This window comes from Panthera pardus, unplaced genomic scaffold (genome assembly GCF_024362965.1).
Source record: "Panthera pardus isolate Hobbes unplaced genomic scaffold, ASM2436296v1 HiC_scaffold_13, whole genome shotgun sequence".
NCBI classification, from domain to species: Eukaryota; Metazoa; Chordata; class Mammalia; order Carnivora; family Felidae; genus Panthera; species Panthera pardus.
This window is the reverse complement of record NW_026526688.1, coordinates 122,486,853-122,511,085: the sequence shown is the minus strand read 5'-3', so window position 1 is coordinate 122,511,085 and position 24,233 is coordinate 122,486,853. Positions and strand designations below refer to the sequence as shown.

Genomic DNA, 24,233 nt, shown 5'->3' with positions numbered 1-24,233 from the left:
TATTTATTATTGAGAGAGAGTATGAGCTGGGGAGGGGCAGAGAGAGAGGGAGGCACAGAATCCAAAGCAGGCTCCAGGCTCTGAGCTGTCAGCACAGCCCATTGCAGGACTCGAACTCGTCAACTGTGAGATCATGACCTGAGCTGACTGAGCCACCCAGGAGCCCCTAGGTAGTTCTATTTTTAACTTTCTGAGGAACTTCCATACAGTTTTCCAGAGCGGCTGCACCAGTTTGTATTCCCATCAACAGTGTAAGAGGGTTCCCCTTACTCCACATCCTCGCCAACACCTGTTGTTTCCTGTGTTGTTAATTTTGTTTCAAGTAATCAAATACATTTTTAACTTAAAAGACAAACTATACTTGAAAAACTATTGTATAAGACATTTCAGGTGGTGAGAATGGAGAGCACAAAGCCATGAGATAGTGCAGTGCTTAACTAGAAGATGGTAAAGAACCAATGAGACTTAAAGAGTTCATGAAACCAAACACACACTAGAACAGTGGGCTGAAGGGAGATTGTGAAAGGCCTCAAAGGTCAGGCTAAAAGTGTACCTTTCATCTTGTGAGCAATGGAAGCCATTCACTGACAGATCAAAATGATTAAATACTGATGACAAGTAAGGGAATAGAAAAGACAACGAGTTTAAGTGCAAAATATTAAAACTGTTTTTGGATTTGCTGAGTTAATGAGATTCAAATAAACAAGCTGTCTTATAATTCAGTGGTCCCAGGGCTCAATAGGTGTCATAGCAAGAGAAGAAAGTTGGGGGGGGGGGGGGGGGGGGGGAGTAGAGCAAGGGTGGGACAAGTCTAATAATTAGCCACAAAGAAATCTCCAGCAACTTTTGAATGTTGCTACAGCATGGTAGAACGTAGTAACATTCTGCAAAAACCAGCACATGTACCACACACAATATTAACTTTGTGGGTCAATCCTAATATTATAAAGCTACTCCATAGATATAGTATTATCTCTCTAATCTGACTACAGTTTAGATTCTTCCTTCTAGCCATGTTCAATTCTACACTGCTTTAATTCCAAAACCATGGCGTGCTTTTTCATGGTTATGAACATTCAAGATTTTTCATTAACTCAACCCAAACACACAAACTATCTCTCCTTAGAAGTAACAATGAGCCTTACCCTCAGGACACCCAATTAGTGTCTTCCATTACTTCAATGAACAAATATTACTACTGAGAACTTCCAGAGTCTCCCAACCCCCCACACCTTTGGGGCATCCCCTAAACCTTAATTTGAAGTAAGCAAAAATCAATAGTTCCCTTGGCACTAATAAGTTAGGTTTTAAAACAAAGTGTGGTCCACAGACTTCTGCTGGTTGTAGTCTACAATGAGGTTAGGTATAGAAATAGAAAGTAGGGGCGCCTGGGTGGCTCAGTCGGTTAAGTATCGGACTCTTGGTTTTGGCTCAGGTATGATCTCAGTTTGTGAGATCCAAGCCCACATGGGGCTCTGTGCTGACAGTGTGGAGCCTGCCTGGAATTTTCTTTCTGCCCCTCCTACCACCTCCAGCACGTGCATGTGTGCGCTCTCTCAAAATAAATAAATAATATGGAACATAAACACTTAGAATACTTCATAGAAATCTGACAGTATTTTTGTACCTGGTCACACTAAAAATAGCAAATTCAGGCTTATATTTTTGTGCATTTTTTTCACTTTTATCCTATTTCCATGATTTACAAAAACATTACATTAAAACTGTTTAAAAACAAAATAGAAAACAAACTCATGTTCTGCTAGAGTATGAGAAGCACTGGTTTAGGTCACATACTCTTGAGCCATGTCACCCAGATTAGAATCCCAGCTCTGCCATTCACAGTTGTATAATTGCAGGCAAATTCAACAGAACAACAAATAATGGATAATGATATTATTGGTAACCCATTTTCAGTACCACTTTCTCATATTCTCCCTTCCTTGCTTCACTACTTTTCTTAGCAGAATTAGAAAAGACCAGTTGCAGAATTAACAGAAATATAAATGCTATTATGGCAAAGATAACTGCAATTATCTCTACAAATTACTCCACATTTCAGTAAACTGAAGGCACTACATACATTAAAGATATGAAATAATGAGAAGAGTAAGCAAATAAGAACAGAAAAGGATGGTGTTTTATGACTTTTAAAGTGGTAACACCCATCCTCACACTTCATCATAGGTAACACTTACAAAGCAGTTACTATCAAATAATGTGCTACATATTTTTATATACGTTATTTCAACATTTATATAAACTCAGTCAATATATTTAATCTTCACAATACTGTGAAACTACTGTTCTCTCTGCTTTTCAAATTTAAGTGCTGAGAAGTTACTATGGACTAGTTGTACTCTACATTGAATTCAAGACTGTCAGGGTTCATGGATAGGAATACTGTATGTCTTGGTTTTACCTGTTTGTTGTTTCAGCTATTAGAACCTTCGTTCACTCTCAAAAGTGCCCCAGAGTTGGAGAATAAATTACATATGGTACTAAGGTACTCCTTCCAGGCAGCATACCCCTGTGCTGTATGTACTATACTAGATATAGTATATACTATATATATACTATACACTATATACTACACACACACACACACACACACACACACACACACACTATACTTTGTGCCACAGCCTCAGGCTCAACACCTTCACTATCTTGCAAGCGCATGCCACTGCCAATAAGCTAGAAAAAAAAAGGCATAAATGGTGCACCTCACACTCCCAACACACACAAAATCCCACTAGGATAAAAAGCAAGAAAATGCCAATGATTAATCACAGTGGTTTATATTGTTATACAAGACAGCATACGAATTGCCTATGTGGTCAAATACCTCAGAAATACAGGCAAGTATAAATAAAATCCTCTCTTTATGGATATAAATAACTGGAAGGAGAAAATCATTTCCTACAAGTATGATATGTAAACAGACTTCAAGATATTCTACTCTTCCTTCTCGTCTCCAAACATTCAGTTCCTAGGTCTCTTGCAAACAATACAACTCCCCGAGCACTCTCCCATAAGTAAATTACTATAATTAATTAACAAATACACAAGAACAAGTGGCTTTACCACTTGCCTTGTAAGGTATATAACTTGGTGTAAACACTGAAAAGTATCACAAATAGTTTAAATCAATTGTTTTGGTTGTTAAAGTGATACCAGCTAATCCAGCATCCCACATCACAAAAATGGAGGCTGTGGATTTTGCAGATCTTCTTCCTTGTCATAATAAAGGATCAAAATAGTGATCTTTGTGCTCTAAAATAAAAAGCTGAAGCAGAAAAACAACATATGCAGATTTAGCAAAATACAAACCTTTTAAGTTTAAAGCACTGCTCAAATGGGAGAAAATTTTTCCATGTAAAGGACTGTGAAAGCCCATATATCAATTCCAATTCAAAAGACATTACTTATTTTAATATTCTTCTCAATTGATGTAAAATGACATCTACACAACAAAAAATACTTGAAGCAGAGGTATAGACGGGAAGAGCTGTAATGATTTGTACAAATTGTGTCGTATCTAAAAGTGCTGCAAAATTTAATAGGTGTTCAATCTATTTGAGTAACAATAACCTAGTTACCTCACTAAAATTAATGACTAGCACTAAACTTTTCAGTGAACAGAGTTGATTAAGTTTGCTGCTCTACAGCTTAAAAAAAAAAAAAAAAGGCTATCTCTGAATAGACAGCAAGGTATACTTAATCACATTTTACGCATATTAAAAAAAAAAAAATCCCTACAGGCCACACTTGAATTTCTCATCTTCTGGAATACAATTTCAAAACTTGGATGCATATGTCTTTTTTTTTTTTTTTTTTTAAACGTTTATTTTTGAGACAGAGACAGAGCATGAACAGGGGAGGGTCAGAGAGAGAGGGAGACACAGAATCGGAAGCAGGCTCCAGGCTCTGAGCTATCAGCACAGAGCCCGACGCGGGGCTCGAACTCACGAACCGCGAGATCATGACCCGAGCCAAAGTCGGACGCTTAACCGACTGAGCCACCCAGGCGCCCGGGATGCACATGTCTTAACTCTTCACTAGAAAGAGTTGTAGGCACCTTGTTTCATTTAAGATAACCTGACACCCAAATTACTCTGCACATCTTATGTTGCTTAGGACAAGATCTCAAATTCAGAAACGAAAGCGTGATGATAGAGACATAAATAAACATGTGTGATCTAGAATGACAACAGGCTAATGATAAAATTTAAATGTCAGTGCTATTTAAACCAAAGGCTACCAGAGACTCCTACTTTACAATAACTAAGGAAATTTATAGAAGTTAAACGTTACACAAAATTAAAAGTACTTCAAATAACATTAAAATGATGTTAGGACAAGCATTTTCACTGCACAAAATTACACTGGTTCCAGTAGCATGATAATTTCTATTTCAATTATTCTTTAAAGCTTAAAATTACAATCTGAAAGGCAAACGTTTTAAAGAATTTAACTGCTGCTTCTTTTTAAGTTTATTGCTTTTAAAACTATAACAAAACGTAATGACACTGAATGTTAGTTTAAAAATCAATCTTGGGGCACCTGTGTGTTTCATCAGTTAAGTGCACAACTCTTGGTTTTAGTTCAGGTCATGATCTCATGGTTCCTGGGTTCAAGCCCCATGTCAGGCTCCACACTGACAGCACGAAGCCTGCTTGGGATTTCCATTCTCTCTCAAAATAAATAAATAAACTTTGGAGTGCCTGGGTGGCTCAGTCAGTTGAGCACTGATTTTGGCTCAGGTCATGATCTCATGGTTCATAAGTCTGAGCCTCACCTATCAGCTATCAGCTATCAGCACAGAGTCCGCTTGGAACCTCTATCCCACCCCCTGCCCTCAAAAATAAACATTAAAAAAATAACAATAAATAAACTTAAAAAAATCAATCTTTACATGGCACAGTTAAACCAGCAGCTGAATTCTTTCTAAATTCTACATGTTTTTTAAAAGTTCTATTAATGTTAGGGGCGCCTGGGTGGCTCAGTTGGTCAAAATGAATAAATAAACTTAAAAAAAATTCTATAATGTTAAAAGTTAAAGATTAATATTATATTACACATACATATATACGTATATACGTATATATACATATATATGTAATATAATTATAGCTTTTTTTTTTAAGGTAAGCTCTACTGCCAATAGGGAGCTCGAACTCATAACCCTGAGATCAACACTCACATGCTCTACCAACTGAGCCATCCAGGCACACCAACTATAATTTTAGTAAGAAAACTAGACTTAATATTTAAATTATCTTCCAAAAGAAATCAACTTATATTTCTTTCAAAAAATTAGAAAACTATAGGGACAGTTTTCAAATGTCCCCAGGTTTATAGAGTATATCCTTCCACTTACTGAGCTTGTGAACTATCAAGCTTTCAAATATAAAAAGAGCTATATTCTTTATACATCTAAAAGATTTCTTCAAAGTATCAGAACACTAACAGTTTTATATATTCTTATGTTAGCAAATAAAAAGTAGAGACAACATAAAACAAAAGATACAACCGAAAGGTAACAGATACATCATGGTGTTTACGACGTAGGCACTAAAAGTGATGCTGAGAAAATGATTTTAAAATGCTAATGTAAATGTAGGAAAAGGTAGATTACAGAAGCGTATAAACAAGGAGCACTTTATTGGTGGAGGGGACACACTTTTTAATTTAAGAGGTCTTAAATAAACTGTGGTACATCCAGACAATGCAATATTGGTTCTGCACACACAAAAAATGGGCTATCAAAAGCTGTGAAAAGACATGGAGGAACCATAAATGTACATTACTAAGTGAAAGAAGCCAATCTGAAAAGATATGATTCCAACTATAGGACATTCTGGAAAAGGCAAAAAAACTATGGAGGCAGTAAAAAGATTAGTGGTTGCCAGGTATTAGGAGGGAGGGTTGAAAAAGCAAAGAACAGAGTAGTCAGTGAAACTACTTCTGTGTGACACTATAATGATAAATACATGTCATTATGTATTTTTCTAAACCCAACAATTGTATAACACCAAGAGTGAACCCTAATGTAAACTAAAGACTTGAGGGGGCAATGATGTGTCCACACAGGTCATCTGGTGTAACAAATGTGCTGCTCTGGTGTGGGATGTTGATAGTGGGGGAGGCTGTGCATATGGAAGCAGGAGATACACCAGAACTCTCTATACCTTCTTCTCAATTTTGTGGTGAACCTAAAAACTGCTCTAAAAATACTCTGTTTAAAAGGAAAAGAAAAGGGGCTCCTGGGTGGCTCGGTTGAGTGTCCAACGTCAGCTCAGGTTATGATCTCGCAGTTTGTGGGTTCAAGCCAGCATTGGGGTTGCTGCTGTCTGTGCAAAGCCCCCTTGGAATCCTCAGGCTACCCCTCTCTCTGCCCCTCTCATGTATGCACTCTCTCAAAAGTAAATCAACATTTTTTTTTTAAAAAAGGAAGAAAGAGGTACAAAGAGATGTAGTGAGAAGAAAAGAATCCACAAACAAGTAAACCAAAACAATACCAAAGAAATCCTAGTTGCCATTACAGATGACTTTTATTCCCCACCCCCCCCCAGATCTAAATTTTCCAAATTTACTACAACCAAATATATACTTGAATCTACTTCTAGACTGTTCAGTCTATTCCAGTGATCTGTCACTATTCAGTAATCCATCTATAGGATTTGAATTTTGTTCCTTTTCAAAATCTCACTAAAATGATGACAGATTTTTTTCTAAGTCCACAACTATAGAAAGTGCAAGGAAAAAAAGAAAAGAACTGGAACACAGAATGGACAAGTGATTACTTATCAACGTACACAGCTAGATGAAAACTATTTGGTGAAAGCTATTTGAAAAATAACTAGATCTCTCAATTCCCTCCCTCTACCTTACTAGGACTGCTGCCATGAGTTCAAAAACAAAAAAGAAAATTAAGCAACTTGGAGGAAGCAGGCAGAGAAAAGAAAATGTCTTTAAAAATACGTACCTATTATATCCTCAAAAGGTTAAAATGTTGCATCACAATTACAGGAAGCTATAAAAGTGAACATTCAGAAAACCAGAAAGAACATCTAGAAATTAAAATTATGACACAGAAAATGTTGGAAAATAAACTTCCCAGAAAATACAAAGAGAAAATGAAAGCAGGATTTAAACTGAAAAAAAAAAAAAAAAAAAAAAAAAAAAGTCAGAGAACCAGGCTAGGAGATCCAATATCTGAATGAATAACTGTTTCAAAGAGAAACTGGGAAGAGGAGAATCACAGATAAATTTGAAGTGATGGACAGGAGTTGCCACATTAAAAAAGTACAATGCGTACCTAGCACAATGGATGAAAACACTCATGCTAATAAAGCATGTCATTGTGAAATGGGGACAAAAAAAAAGAGTAGGGGAAATGGTCACAGACACACACGTACAAAACAAAAGAAAAAAGAAAAAAAAGTAGTCATCAGAATAATTTCTGACTTAACAGTCACAACAGATGACCTGGAATGACTAAAATTCTGAACAAAAAAACTACAGACATGATATTGCTTAGTATGCAAGGTCTCAAAAATCTTTCTCATGTATCTTTTCTCAAAAAATTAGTGGAGATTTGATCTACCAAAATGGAATAAGAATCCAAATAAGACAACAAGGAACATAGCAAATGGAGAGGCACACCAAGGAAGTCAGATGAGAGGAGTCACGAGCATAGTCAAAAACAGGTGTGCACCAGATATAGAGAGCAACATCCAGATTGGAGCAATGCAATTCAGGCTACATTCTTCATTTGATGGTTATAATGATAAAAATGCTTATTATTCTACCCTTAAAAAAAAAAACAACAAACAAAACACTGATTGCCATGGTTTGTCTGGCCCAGACTTTTATCTATACTTAACTCACCTTAACCATGTGTTAACAAAGCTCCTTTTCCCTCCTTTGTGCACTGCTCCTTAGAACAGCTACAAATTTCACACCAGGAGTTCACCTTTAATCTACTTTTAAAACAACATACAACCACTCTCCTAACTGAGAGTTCTCTGCCTGGACCACTGGTTTCCCCAAGAGAGGCTTTTGTAGAGATTCCAGGAAGCTGAAGCCATCATAAAGACATGATGATGCCTTAGGTGATGAGTATATAGGTCTTCAGTTTATTACTCTAAAACTTATACAGATGTGTATCTTTTGTTTTCTACAAATAAACTGTTCACAAATAGAAAGGGAGGGTATCTCTAAATATATATGTATGTGTGTATATATATATATATATCCCAACTATAGTCACAAACTGTTTTATCTAACCAGTTTTGTTTTTTTTAATGTTCATTTATTTTTGAGACAGAAAGGCAAAGCAAGAGCGGCGGGGAGGGGCAGAGAGGGAGGGAGACACAGAATCCGAAGCAGGCTCCAGGCTCTGAGCTGTCAGCACAGACACAGGGCTTGAACCCACAAACCGTTGAGATCATGACCTGAGCAGAAGTCAAACACTCTACTGATTGAGCCATCCAGGCACCCCTAACCAGTAGAGTTTTTAAAATTTCAATTTATTGCCAAAACATTTACCTTGCAACTATACTATCTCATGCATGGAAATGATACAGATAAAAGGCTATTCACCACGGACTGTTGGAAATTTCACAAATTGCTGGAAACAACCCAAATATTGATCAATAAAGAAATAACTATGTTTAAGACCAAATTATGCAATACACACCATCAGAAAAAAAAAAGTGAAAGCTTTATGTGCTGATATACAACACTCTAAAACACCAGTTATTATGTGAAAAACATAATGTGCCAGAATAGCGTATATAGTTGACTACTGTTATTTAAAATATATATATATATATACATCCTGTTTACTTACATACATATATATACACACACACACACACACACACACACACACACACACACACACAATCTCTACGGAAAGTCAGGAAATGACAATGCTGGCTGCCTCTAGAGGTGATTCACCTGGATGGGATCAACTAGAGAAAACAGACTTCATCATATACTCTTTTGTACAAAATGTGAATTTTGAACATAAAGTACTGTCTACTCACACACATTTTTTTAAACAGCAAAAAAAGGCTACGGGACAATTTTAATTATCTATACAAGAGCAAATAATTGCCTTTGAAAGTTTAAATACAGACAGAAGTTTCCCTAGGATAAAATTAAATAATCTCTTTAACCAAACTAGTCATATCCAGTTGAACCTTACAAAGTTAACCCAATTACAATATGCATATGTGTATGTATACATCAGGTGTATCTAGACTAGAGCTATACTGTCCAATTTGGTAGCCACTAGCTATATATGAAATTAAATTTCAAGTAATTAAAATTACATTTAAAGTTGAATGAAGTTTAAAATTCACTTCCTTGGTTTAGGGGTGTCTGGGTGGCTCAGTAGGTCAAGCGTCTAACTCTTGCTTTTGGCTCAGGTCATGATCTCACAGTTCATGGAATCTAGCCCACATCGGGCTCTATGCTGACACTGCATAGCCTGCTTGGGATGCTCTTCCCCACCCTCTCTCTGCACCTCCCCTGGCTCATGCTATCTCTCTCTCTCTCAATAAACATTTAAAAAATAACATAACATAAAATTCACTTCCTTGGTTGAATTAGTCACATTTCAAGTGCTCAACAGGCATGTGGGGCTAGTGGCTACCGTACTGAACAGCTCAGAGAGAGAGAACATTTCCAACATCATGGAAAGTTCTCTTGGACAGCCCATATCTAGAAGAATCCTCAAAAAATAAAAACTGATTGGGGCCCGTGGGGGGCTCAGTCGGTTAAGTGTCCGACTTCAGCTCAGGTCTTGATCTCATGGTTTGTGAGTTTGAGCCCTACGTCGGGCTCTGTGCTGATAGCTCAGAGCCTGGAGCCTGCTTCGGATTCTGTGTATGTGCGTGTCTCTCTTTCTCTGCCCCTCCCCCACTTGTGCTCAGTCTCTCTCTCTCTCTCAAAAATAAATAAAATGTAAAAAAAAAAAAAATTAAGTTAAAAAAATAAATAAAATAAAAACCAACCAACAGTGTGAATGCTTTGGGAAGGGAAACTAGGTGGCTGGAGAAATTAGGTAGAAGATAAGTTTTCTGCAATAAAAAAGACAGGACTTAGCTTGTGCCAGGCATCATCCTTAATGTTTCATTTTAACTCACTTAATCCTTACTGTAATTCAATATAATCAGTTTCCCCTATAATTCTACATATTTTCTTTAAGGCATTTAAAAACATTATTCTGACAATGAGGTCATAGGCTTCACTGCTAAAGGGACCCATCTGAATTTTGGACCATGAGCATGTATTACTAATTCAAGAAAAAAGTTGTAAAAAAATAAAACTAAATGCAATTATCTATAAACCAACATCCAAAAGAGATTTTACAGTCCTAAATGTTATTTAAAAATACAATGTACCAATTCAAATGAAAAACAAAACAAAACCACATTACTCCATGCCATAGCCCATGAATCATCTGGTACATCGTTTCAAAAACAGGATTTTACATTTATTTGTGCATAAGGATGATCTATGCAGCTATTTTATGCTTAAGGTAGGAGTTTTACTGAAGGTAAAGAGTTGGGACTTTCTAGTCTTGGTTGAATTTGTTTCTTTTTTTGAACAGGAAAGTAATACAGCTTGGGGCCAGGACCTGGGTTTGAGTTCAAGTTCCCTCACTTAGGAACTATGTGACCTTGGCAGAAAAACAAACAAATATTACTTGAAATATGAATTTCCCACCTATTATTTATCCCAAAATATTGAGAGCATTAGGAAAAAAACTACAAGAAAAAGATGTACATTTCATCTTTCCATTAAAATATCAAATTTTCTTCCCTTAGTTAATAGTTGGAAGTTATCGGACTTTGTGGCTGCATAAGGTGCTGCCCTAAGATGACCATGTAAAACCTCACAAAAATTCTTCACAGCAATACTAACATTAATTCACATAAATATAAAAATCTTATTGACTGTCACTATAATAAGAGCACAGAAAGATTATACTTAATTTCTGTATAGCACTTTACAGTAACCAGTTTAAAATAGCTAAAAACATGCAAATACATGTTTTAGCTCTAACAATTACTGCAGGGGCACCTGGGTGGCTCAATTGATGGAGTGTCCGTCTGTCCGACTCTGGATTTTGGCTCAGGTCCTGATCTCAAGGTTGTGAGATAAAGTCCCCAGTCCACATTCAGTGTGGAGCCTGTTTGAGATTCTGCCCCCCCCCCCCATACCTCCCCTGCTCTCTTAAAAAAAAAAATTAAAATAGGGGCACCTGGGTGGCTCAGTAGGTTAAGCATCGGACTTGGGCTTGGATCATGATCTCTCAGTCCGTGAGTTTGAGCCCCACATCGGGCTCTGCGCTGATAGCTCAGAGCCTGGAGCCTGCTTTGGATTCTGTCTCCCTCTCTTTGTCCCTCCCCCCATTCATGCTCTCTCAAAAATGAATAAACATTTAAAAAAAAAAGTTTTTTGGGGCGCCTGGGTGGCTCAGTCGGTAAGCGGCCGACTTCGGCTCAGGTCATGATCTCGCGGTCCGTGAGTTCGAGCCCCGCGTTGGGCTCTGTGCTGACAGCTCAGAGCCTGGAGCCTGTTTCAGATTCTGTGTCTCCCTCTCTCTGACCCTCCCCTGTTCATGCTCTGTCTCTCTCTGTCTCAAAAATAAACGTTAAAAAAAAAATTAAAAAAAAAAAAACTTTTTAATAAAATGAAGTCTTTAACAATTACTGCAAAGCCATGAGTTTCAGAGAAATCTTATGGTCTTCCTACTACCTTCCTCAAACAATTTAGCTTTTAAGACTAGCAACATACACTCAAAGTTTTTCATAACAACCGCTTAACTCTTGGCCAGACCATTCACCAAAATTACTAACAGTACAAAAGAAGAGTAAATTCCATATTCACAAATTTTTAAAAACTTACTAATACTGTTTTCACTAGCAAAATATTTTAACTGGCAAATCATTTGAATTGACAAGATCCAGAAATCAAATGAAAAGGGGGAGGAGGGAAATGTCCATTTGCTTTCTTCAGAAATCTATCCAAAATGTTCTGGACCAGTTACTAAAATATAACCTTATGTATAACTACTTGTTTAGTCCTTGCATTCAGAAACCACAGTGCTATTTCCTTATGATTCTGTACTTCGGTCATCAGTTACCAAACACTGCAGGAAAGGGCCTAAAATATCCGCACATCTTCTTTTACAGCTGCAGCAAAATATCTAGTAAGTTTCTCAAATTAATTTTCCCAGGTCAAATAAGGAAAAGACATAACACGGAGAGACAGTGTCATGGTTAAGAATGCATACTCTGGAATCCGGCTGCTTTAGTTTGAACTCCACCCCACCATTTATTAGCTGTGTGATCTTCACCAAGTTAGTCACACAAAGTTACCCAATGTCTTTGTGCCTTGGTTTCCTCATCTGAATTAAGAATAATATCTAGCTCATAGGGTTGCTGTAGGATTAAATGAATTAATATATGCAAAGCACATAGTGTGGTGCCTGATATATATTAGTGCTGTATGTTAGCTATTATTAAGAAATAAAAATCTGCCTGCATTAAAAATCACACAAATAGGTTGTGTTTATAGGTCATTTTTATGGTCAGTTGCTTAGAACTCTAAATCCGTATCCCTGGAAATTCAACGTTAGTCACGTTTGTCCTAATTCCACAGAAATTTACTGAACAATGTGACTAAATTACAGCTTCCCACTGTTTCTATGGAATAATGTATCAAACGTTCCAACTGGGAAAAAAAACTTATTTTCCAACCACATTCCCACATACCTGAAAGTCAAAAGTGATCCTTTCTTTTTTCTCCAGACAAATAGAACTTTTGAAGGAACACTAGTGATTTTTACGATAGAGATAGGAGTAGGAAGAGTATCTGAGGGTTGTAGATCATAAGCTTTGCATTTCTTGCTATTGGCCAAGGATTGCTAATCAAAAGGGAGCTATGTGAATTTCTTAGCACACAAAGAAAAAGGTGAGTATATACATTATGCATGGATACACTTGCATGCAACACATTCATGGAATATTAACTTTATCCAGTTCTTCATAACTGACATTATGAACTTGACATAACTTCATAACCTCTGAATACTGCACTTGAAAATCAAAATCATTGGAAGATATCTTCGTATTCCCATTCTTTCAACTAGACTTAGAAATCCCAGTCAAGGTCACACAGATATTAAAATTAGACTATAACCCATGCTCATTTCCATTTCTCCAGAAAGCCTCTATTACAAAGATGGAAAAACTCACAGGTACCAGAAGGGCTAGGAAATTTCCAGTAGTAGTAGCAGAGAACGAAAAGTAGAAATTACCATTGCTAGAATAACCACTTCACAAGGTCCTTGTTACATCCAGGTACTTGTACATTCTTTACCTTAGTTAAACTACATATTTTTAAATTTTGCCTAGAATTTGCTGTCCAAATTGGATTAGGCTTACCTAATTCATTTAACATTGTATTCTCTGCAACTTCAGTATATAGACTATGTCTGCCTTCTAAATTGGATTTCTCTAAGTCAAATAATTATGCACAGTATTAATTCAAAGTATAAAATAAAGTGAAATTTGAAACATGAACAGAACCAAATTTATTTGGTTCATGAATGAACTTTGATACATGTAGTGGGTTTTTTGATTAAGGCAAAAATATGTATGGGGGGTACCTGGGCAGCTCAGTTGGTTAAGTGACCAACTTTGGCTGAGGTCATAATTCATGAGCTCAAGCCCCACATGGGGCTCTGTCTGCACTGAGGGCCTGGAACCTGCTTCTGTCTCTTCTCTCGGCCTCTCCCTCACAATCAAGCACTCTCTCAAAAATGAACATTTTTTAAAAGTATATTAATTTGCAAGGTCTGCTTGTCAATCAGTCTCTGATTAACCAAAAACACTGAATTATATACAACATATTTGTCAATACATGTGTAAGCCTTATTTATTTTTAATAAACTCTTCGCAGTACAATACATGTTTCTGAAGGATAAAATGGAAACATTGGATTAGCTGTTCAAGCTAATTCCACTAATGAAATTAATGTAGTTTTAAAAATCTAAAAAATGTAAAAACCATGTAAAACTATATACCCTTTCAACTAAAACAAAAACAAAACAACCTCTTACCTTAAAAAGAACAAGTCAAAAAACAGCCCAATAATTAAGAATGCAGAATGAAGATAAAGCTACAAAGAAACATGACCCACTGGAAGCAAAATGGCCCGGGGAAATTGCTTGCCATGTTCATGACTAATATTGAGTCTAATTTTGACCTAGTCACAATTCAAGTGCCAACAGAATAACAGGAATGCACTATTGATCCCAATGTTCAAAATTTTGCCATATTACCTGTAAAGAGGTAAAATGCTTCCATTAATTTGCCCTATCAACCTTCTCAACAAATTTAATATTTGTAAGCTACATCTTAATGTAAAAGATCTCTTACACACACTTGATTAAAATCAAGTAATAGCAAACTGAAAATGACTGATATTTTGTGTTAATTTCCACAGATAAAAATTCCCCAAATGCCTATGAAAGGTGGGACAACCAAGAAAAGCCCATAGCTCTTTAAGTGCTTATGATTATGCCCAAATGAAAAGCAATAACGAAACTCACAAGCTAGTTAAAGTAGCAGTGAACAAATACGGTTTCTGCAGGCTTCAGCAGGAATACCTCAATCGTAATCGATACTAATAGGCTGCTTTAAAAAAAAAAAACCACCCACTATTCAAAATTGTCAAAGAATTCTAAGAGACTAACCTGTGAAAAGGGTGCATTAGAAGTACTAAAAATTTGGGGTGCCTGGGTAGCTCAGTCGGTTAAGCAACTGACTTCAACTCAGGTCATGATCTCGCGGTTTGTGGGTTCAAGCTCTGCGTTGGTCTCTGTTCTGACAGCTCAGAGCCTGGAGCCTACTTCAGATTCTGTGTCTCCCTCTCTCTGCCCCTCTCCCCCTCGCCCCATGGTCTCTTTCTCAAAAATAAACATTAAAAAAATTTTTTAACAAAAAATAAAGTACTAAAAATTTGCCATTCTCACTAAAAATGAATATATCAGTCTACGTTACAAACATCCTCAAACTACTACTGGCTTTCTCCACTTTTCACACACTTTAGGTTTTTAGGTTCCCTACTCCCCAAATTTAAATGCAGTATCTAAATTTCCCTGGGTCAGCACCAGAATGAATACTATACTGTTATCATTGACCACATCACTGGGAATTAAGTTCCTTAAGAGTTTACACTGAACAAGGTATAGAATCACATTTTGTATAACTCTGTATCCTAAAGAACATTTGGTATAACCTCCTAAACATAACAGAGGCTATAAATATTTACTGACTCAAAATAGTCCTTCAACACTCTGTAGTTCTGTTCTGTGCTGTTGAAACAAAACTGCATAGCTCTGCAAAATCCAAAAGACTTAAAAGTTACTGATAAACTTCATAGAATACATTATTTAACAGCTCAGATATGTTAGCCTTGTTTCTATTATCAGCTGTAATGTTTTTTAATGATGCTACTACCGTAGGTAGGAAAGCAGATCCAGTAAAAAGCGAATATGGAAACTTGTTAAAAGGGAGTATTTTCATATTCATCCTATACCTTTATTTGGAACATGAATGTTCCAAAGTCAGTTAACTGTATCAGAAAATTAAGAGACAGTTTTGCAGCCAACCTAATTTTCAGAAACATAAATGAAAACTGGTACCAATAAAAAACAAGTAACCAAACAGAAGAACTGCCTTAAATTCTGACAACAAGCTAAGGATAGTTTACATCAATGTAATGAAAAATAAGTCTTTTCGTATTCTATAAGCCTTTCCATGGCTAATTTTTGACCTAGCTATGAAAGTCTGTAAAAAGTCAAAGCAAACTGGTAAGTCATTATCAAAAATCACAAACTACCATGAAAGATACACACAAATATCTGGCAACCAAGGTCTAGAACTGGTTCGAGTGTCACAGGTCTTCTAGTTGTTAAAATACTCCATATTATGCCTCTAAAACAATTTCACTTAGATGTGACATTCCTAAAACAGCAACCCAGGCCTGTAAATGAGCCAGTGCCGGCAAACCAAACTACGACAAAGATATCCTCTCTTCTTTGGGCGGTAACTACCAAAGTACTGGGATCGGCTTGCTTCAACTAAGTTTAAGATGGTGCCTAAGCTGAAAGGAAAGCCGGTAGAACGGGTAAAAAAAAAAAAAAAAAAAAAAAAAGTATGGAAAACCAATTTTTAAAGTTAAGTTCCTATTTCCAATAAACTGTGCCTTAGAAATCTTTCAGACGACAAAGGCTCGTTAGGACAGACGGATCAAGACCCATCCGCATTCTTGGAGACGTGCGCAGAGCGAAAAGGATGAATGAATGGAAGACAGGCGCGTGTGAAACGCAGCAGGTCCGGCCGGCAACTAGACCAGCAGCAGCGATCAGTAGGCCTCGCTCCTCCCCCTTCCCTCCTCCATGACAGCCCAGTATCAAGCATGGAGGGGAGAGGACAATGTGATCCCCGTTTCTCACCACCACCTCCCTTCATCCTACTCTGAGAGCTTTACCGCGCTACACGAGGTTCTCCTTCCCGCCCCAAACCTTTCTCGCCTCCCCAGCCGCCAACCCCGGCAACTCTTGAGCGCGCTGGAGTAACATGCGCTTGCCCCTCTCGGCTCCCCTCGGCGAGGTCGAAGCTTCTCCGCGCGTGCGGCGGCACCACTCCCGCCCAACCCACCCTTCGGCAACGCGCGCCCACCGGCTCCCTGGCCCACCGGTCTAAGGAAGACCCGCGCACGTCTGGCACCCGAACCCCCAGGCTGGAGCTCGGGAGGGAAAGAGGGAGGGAAATTCTACTCCGGGGCTCCCTCCTCCATCTCATTCCAGGCCGTCTTGCCGCCCACCCTCCCTGCGGATCCCGGCGCCCGCTCGGAGCGAGTCCTGCACCCTTCTATCCCGAAGACACAAGCCCCACACACCTAGCCCAGGGCCCCGATCACCCTCCACCCTTGTAGACCACCTCGCGGCTTCACAGGAGGCGCCGTGCCGCCCCTCCCCCACCTCTCTCCCCCAGCTCTTGGGCCCCCACCAGAACGTGTGCGCTACACGCCGCCGCGGCCAGCCGCCGGGGCGCCCCCAGTTGCCCGCGGAGAGGTCAGACCCAAGAAGAGGGGGAGGGGGCAGCAAGAGGCAGCGTGCGCGCCGGGAACGCCGTCCCGCGGGGTCCCCTAGTCCGAAGGGAGACGGAGCGCGGGGACCGGTGGGGGTGGGGGCCAAAGGCAATACTCACCGGTTCCACAGTCGCCATCTTAGATCGATCTGATCGCACAACCGCTCCTGAAGGGGGGGGTGAGAAGAAAAAAATGAGATTCAAACCGGATTGGCCGGCTAGTGTTCACGTGACCGACGTGTCCGTTTGGCCCTGGCGGCGCCTGCGCAAGACTGCGGCTGCGTGGGTAACAAGAGGCTTCTGGGAAGTGGAGTCTCTCGCTCACTCACCCTCCCTCTCTTTTTTTTAAGGGAAAAGAAGTTTAAAAAAAAAAAAAAAAGGACTTGTCACGTGGTTGGTGAGCTGGGTGCGCGGTTCTCGGCTGCGGACCCTAGCGAGTCGGTGCGTGGTTTTTAGTCCTGTGCTCTTCCGCCTGGATAGGTGCTGTAGCGTTTACTGCCAGACATTGCTGCCGTGTCCTTTGTTGCCCTGTCCTCCCATTTTCCCCCGAAAGTTGGGAACTGCAGGCTCAGCGCGCACAATGAGGTTTCATCTGCTTAGTTGAGGTCCTAGGACAAGTTGTCTGTTTATTTAAATTTTGTTTGACTTCCCACCATTTTCTCTTGCTTTCCGAAAGAGGCGGCGATGGAGAGTCGTTGTTTAAAGCAATCCACCCTCCCCCGTCCCCCGGCTCTGCTAACGCTGGTGGTCACTCATTGCCATCACTGCGAAAGGGGGTGGCAGAACCGTCCACAGTTCCCAGTTGCCACAGGTTGGGGGAGGGGGAGTGCACCCGACAGCTTTTCCTGCCCTAAATCCTGAGATTAAGAGCACAGGGCTAAATCTTGAGTAGAAGTAAAAAATTATTGGAAAGTTCTGTCTTCTCAGTTCCACTATTCTGCTTTAACGTGAACGGAAATAGCCTAAGTCCAGGTGCCAGCCAGGGAAGCCACTCCGGGCCCCGCTGACTAAGCCCTGGACTGACCGTCAGAAGTTAGGTCGGTCAACTATGACTCTTGACGTTGACTCATTCTCCTTAGGCAAGTGATTCAGTGCCTGGCATTTTCATTTATGAACCACAGATGATAATACACTTACCTCACAAGGGTGTGCTGTGGTAATGATTGTAACCAGCTTTGAAAATGCATCCGACTCTGTAAGCACTTAATAATAAGCAACCTCGTGCCTCTCCCTTAATGTTTTTTAAAACAATATTTAAAATTTTTCTTTTGTTTACTTTGTCGTATTATCGTGTACAACAATGACATTTTAAAGTTTCAAGACAACTTTTTTCTTTATTACTGTAGCTACCTACAACAGAAGCTTTAATGTTCAGGAAAATATCACTATATTCACAACAATCATTGGCAATTAGAAATTTATCCCCACATTGGCATCCTACATTTCCTTTCCCTCTGTGACACTACGCTGTTATTTCTTAAGACGGTGTTATTCTGCAGTCTTGATGTTAATAAAATAGAGATAAATCTAGTAGAGCACTACTATAAAGTTCTAGTTAGGAAGACATATCATTACTATCTTCCATACTTCTTAAGAATGTTAATACTAAAAGATCAGTATAAGTAGGCTGCCTGTGCCTGCCCGCTTATTGTGTTGCTGATGTCCAGACCTGTGTCATGCCTATTATTGAGTACATAATGGTTGCTTGAGTTGACTAACACATAATTGAGACTGTATAAGAACTCAAAACCATTGCCTGTTCATATGTTTTGGTTTCCCTGGATGTCAGAGGTGATTAATGAAAGCTTTTTTCCAGTCAGCTTAGTTCTAGTAGGCTTAAAAGTAGATGGAATTCTAAAACAAACAAAACAAAACAAAAACAGGGTAAATGAATTTCTACTTACAAAGACGATCTACTGTTAAACTATCCAAAGTAATTACAGTTGATCTCAGGGTATCTTCTTGTAGTGTCTGGTTATCTTCTTTGAGGAGATAACATAGATGTATTTTCACAGTGCTGCTAGAAAACAACAAAGAATTAAGGAAATTTCAGTCCCCATATGGGACTGAAATCCAGTGATGTTCTTAAAACTTTTTTTAATGATAGCTTCTGTTTTATTAACTTTTCCCTTGATTAAAAAACTACCCACTTTTGTCAGTCAACCTAATACTTCTATAATACTTGTATATGCTTCTATTCTTTGTAGCTTAATTTCTCTCCTTTTTGTATACACTTTGTTGCATGTGTTTTTATGGCACATTGATGGGTCTCCACCTAATACATCTCCATTAGATTCTGATTTGGTGGTTAAGTTTTTATCCATGTGTTTATGTGGTTTTGTTTTTTCCAGCTTGAAATATGCAGAGAAGAAATGTTATACTTTATTTTTCTGTTAATCTACAGAAAATTCCATTTGTCATCTTACTGCCATATTCATGCTTATTCTTAAGGAAAAGGGCAATAAAAAGTTATATGAAATGGGATATGGTATTGAAATATATTCTACTTCATTTAGTTAGTTAATAAGTTAATATATAACTAATGGTTCAGTATAATATCATGGTAATTATTATTTGTAAGCCTGGGATGATTGGTTATCATTTAGCATGTATAGTCATGATCTTTTCCCTACATAATATATTTCTCAAGCTGGCATATTACTACTAGCCTTTATAGATTTAACTCATGGTAAAAGATTTTAAATAATTTGATAGAATACATAGGTTGTTTTTATCATTTATTTACCTCTTTGTCATTGTAATTTTCAGTTTCTAGATAACAAGAGTCATTGTTTTGCTGGGCATTGTTCAACTATGGTTCAAACTGATCACATCTGTTACAATCAATCCCTCAAAAATATTATTGCTGCACTCTCTAGGATTTTTTTCTAAAAGCCTTGGAATTTTAGATAATCTGTTCTTATTAGGTACCTTTTTTAGTCTTTCTTAGTCTCTGATCAATATTAAGCAACCGTTTTTCTTAAAATGAGTAGATCTTCAGAAGATGAAAGAAGATATGAAATTGCATAATAAATGATCCTTAATATTACAGGGTTGGCTATTTATTAGCTTTAGATATAATCTAAAGCAACCTTTAATTAACATTAACAGTGAGGTGTTTTTTTTTTTTTTAACCTTATTCACCCTCTTTAAACTTGATCGTGCCTTAAGTTCTATTTTTTTTGTTACTGTCACTTTCTACAGGTATGTTCCTTTAGGAAAGACCTAGGTGGGATGCCTGGGTGGTTCAGTTGGTTAAGCGTCTGACTCTTGATTTCAACTCAGGTCACGATCTCGCAATTCCTGTATTTGGGCTCAGGGCATGATCTCCCAGTTCCTGGGTTTAGGCTCTGCACCATTAGCATGGGGATTCTCTCTCTCCCTCTGCACGCCCCCTGTCTCTCTCCCTCCCTCTCTCTGTCTCTCAAGATAAATAAACTTTAAAAAATAAAAAAAGTTTATTTTTTTTAAAAAGGAAAGACCTAGGTGATGGCTTGGGACAGGATAAGTAATCTTTTAATTATCGCATTTATTAATTTATTATCCCAATTCCACCACTTACTGTATGACAGTATGCAGATTATTTAGTCTCTTTGTGCCTCATTTTTTAAGTGGGCTCCACACCCAATGTGGGGCTTGAACTCATGACCTGAGATTGAGAGTTGCATGCTCTACCAACTGAATTAGCCAGGATCCCCATCTTTGTGCCTTATTTTTGTCATGAGTTAAATGTGCAGAATAATAGTACTTATCTTGTTTGATCAGTGTGAGAAATAATTGAATTAACCCATGTAACATGCTTAGAATAGTTCTTAGAACATGGTAAGAATTCAATGTTAACTACAATTTTATAGTTACATAAATTTCTTATTTCTACTTTTTAGTTTAGTGTAATATGCTTAAGAATTATTTTATGCAGAGAAACAACCACAGCCCATTATCTTTAAGGATACTCCGAGTTTTCAAAGTCAAGTAACATTTACTGATTTCCTATTGCATAACCAAGTATTTTTCATATCAATTATTTCATTTGACCTTTACAACAATTAGGTGAATTAAACGTTATCAACCCCATTTTAGAGATAAAGAAACAAATGCAGTAAATTTAGGGGACATATACAAGTCCACACAGTCAGTGGTGAGCTGGCATTCAAACCCAATTCTCTTGACTCAACATTCTTTCCTCCATACCATAGCTGCTCTCCTCTGGTAGGTTCTTCCAAATGCTTGCTCCTCTTCAAAGGACTTCTGATACTAAGTTCGTTTACAGAACTGACAAACCACTCAAGAAGTACTAAGTCAGTCATGGGAAATGTGTAATCACTGGCAGATATTTAAAGCACATGGGAAGCCCAGGCACTTCCTTCCTGGACTGTAAAATCTGCGTGGCCTGCTAAGTCATAGAAATATAAATAGTTCAGTACCCGTATAAAGAAGCGTGACTAAGAACCAAAAGGATGCAGCTAACAAGCATCATAACAAGCACTCATTCATCTAATGAATTGAGCCCATCACCTAGTTCCTTCCCTCATTTCACTCAGGTCTATGTTTTAAAGCCATTTCCTGACAAAACACTTCCTTGACCACCCTAAGTTAGCATACTCATTACTCTTTATCTCCTTACCTTTCTTTCTTTTTCTTCAGACTACGTCATTACCCTAGCTCTAAACCCAGTATCATATTAAACGTTATTTAATTAATTGCAGGTTGTCTCCACTGGTAAAAGAGTAGCTTCTTGTGATTTGTAGGTAGATTGCTAACAAATATTTGGGAAAATTCAAATCTAATTTTTAAAACTACATAAAATTCTAGCCTGAAAACTAATAATGTAATAGAAAAATTATGATATGCCAAGCACCACATTATGCAGTTTACTTGCCATGATAATAACCTCATATCTTCAAAACAATGTTCTGAGATAGATAAACTAAGGTTAAATAACTTTTCCAAGAACACAGTTTGGTCTCCAGGACTCTTAACACTGTGTAATATTGACTAGATTGTGATTGGACCACCTAGTAAGTAAAATCATTTTCTGAAACAATGAGAAAGAAATCATCTGCAAAGAGTATGTGAAAAATTCATGTAAGCAGTATGTTGGGCAAAAATAAGGTAGTTCCCAAATGAATTTACTTTACCTTTTAAAACAAATTGGGAAAAAAATTAAACATATGGGATAAGATCCATAGTATTTAGAAATAACCTACAGGATTGTAAACACTCAAAATTCAGAGATTTAAGTGGAACTCCCAGGGAGGCATGACTGAATTTTCATTGTGAATAAATGCCTGCACTGAATTTGTCTAAAGACAGAAATGTATTAATGGGTGGCAGATGGCCTGCTTGCCATCTGTAAAAGAGAAATCTAAAATGACTATATTTGGTGATCTGTCCCTAGCATTGTTCTGTGGACTGGTGCTCTGGTGCAAAAACATGGATCTCTGGTCCATTGTTCCTCATTGGAAATGGTTTCTTGAGGACACCAACCATACAACAAATTCATCTTGCTTTGATTCCAGGTTCATAGTCCTATGAAACATATGTTCCCATATTGATTTGTATGTATGCAGGACTGATATGGAAACATGATCCATAATAGCTATATCACTCAGAGTCCATTTAAAAAAAAAATGTTTATTTTTGAGAGAGAGAGAGAGTCAGGGAAGGGGGAAGAGAAAGAGAGAGAGAGAGAGAGAGAGAGAGAGAGAATCCCAAGTAGGCTCCATGCTGTCAGTGCAGAGCCCAACTCAGGGCTTGAACTTCCGAACCAAACTCATGAACTGTGAGATCGTGACCTGAGCTGAAATAAGAGTTGGAATCTTAACTGACTGAGCCACCCAGGTGCTCCAGCTCAGAGTCCAGTTTTTAAAAAATATTTTTAAAGTAAGCTCTAAATCCAACATGGGACTTGAACCCATGACCCCAAGATCAAGAATCACTTGCTGTACCAACGGGGCCAGCCAGGCATCCCACAGTCCCTTTTTTTTTTTTTTTTTAAACAGTACTTAGTTTTTTAGTTTTTTATACTTATGCTCTCTGAGCTTGGCAAGTGGAAAACTACCCCTGTGGGCTGGATTTTCTCTGTGTCTTTGGACTGTAATGATTCTCTGAGGAAATGTCAATCTGTAGGAATTGTATGGATGGCTAATTACCCTTCTTCAGGACTTGCCATGTGCCTTTCTATTCCAACTGCATCTTTAGACAGCTACGAATTAGGAATTTTTGATTTACCTACATCTAAACTCTTTAATTTCAAAGTTTGAGAGATACCAGTTCTCAGTTAGGATGTTGCTTAAAAACATGAGATGTACTAAAAATTCTGATATGATCCTGTGTGTTTCAAGTAGCTAATGGAAAACCATGATTATTGTTTTATTAATATAAATTATAATATAATGCTAATAATACTCAGGGAGCCATTAGTCTCTGGAAAAAAATGAGAAATTACTATTAAGGACATGCTATTTGGGAAGAACTTTTACCAGCTCTATGGATGCATTTAGTACAAATTAACCAACAGCATTCAGAGCTCTTAAATGAAAAATTAGGAAACAAGAGTCTGTACTTTATCATATCAGTACCTGAGATTATCAGGTTTTAAGAAGGGGGGAAGGATTTAATCCAGATATGCATGTTAGCAGACTGGATATATTTACCTTGTAAAAACTGACTTCTGGGAAATGACAAAATACCATTTCTGAGCAGACTTATGAAATAAACTGTTAATTTAATTGCCAGACAATTTATGGAAATGGCACCTTAAAAAATAATCTGACTTTGTTTAAATATTCTTTCTTATATCTTTATATGCCTATATGCTTCCTCCTACCCACCCCTGATAAGTAGAGAGAATTTATTCAGATGAAAGTTAAATGTGGTAACTATTTCATTTTATAATAAAGTAAGATGGCAAGATGGGTAAACACCGTCTTAATATCCTAATAGAGCTTAATTTTTACATTCTGAAAGAGATTTTTGGAAATATATAGGAAAATGTCAATAGCCATTATTAAAATTAAAAAGCCAAGGGGGGCGGGGTGCACCTGG

At 37.9% G+C, this 24,233-nt stretch overlaps 1 protein-coding gene and 1 long non-coding RNA gene across 4 annotated transcripts in view; one reads left to right on the top strand and one right to left on the bottom strand.

Moving 5' to 3' along the window:
• Positions 1-17,812, top strand: part of LOC109247138 (uncharacterized) — a 35,601-nt gene extending 17,789 nt beyond the window's left edge. Inside the window, exon 2 of the long non-coding RNA XR_002071598.2 lies at positions 16,305-17,812. This is a non-coding gene — a long non-coding RNA (uncharacterized LOC109247138). The remainder of the gene's footprint in view (positions 1-16,304) is intronic.
• Positions 1-21,411, bottom strand: part of EIF4E (eukaryotic translation initiation factor 4E) — a 50,289-nt gene extending 28,878 nt beyond the window's left edge. The window contains exons 1-2 of one of the 3 annotated variants that reach the window (XM_053901390.1): positions 21,378-21,411; positions 17,307-17,353 (exon numbers count right to left, since the gene is read on the bottom strand). In XM_053901390.1, coding sequence (XP_053757365.1) covers positions 17,307-17,324 — 18 coding nt within the window. In that variant the 5' untranslated portion in view covers positions 17,325-17,353; positions 21,378-21,411. Of the gene's footprint in view, positions 1-16,618; positions 16,701-17,306; positions 17,354-18,323; positions 18,343-21,377 lie in introns of those variants that run through there. The other 2 variants (XM_019415575.2, XM_019415563.2) reach the window with 2 other exon arrangements.
• Positions 21,412-24,233: the final 2,822 nt, after the last annotated feature.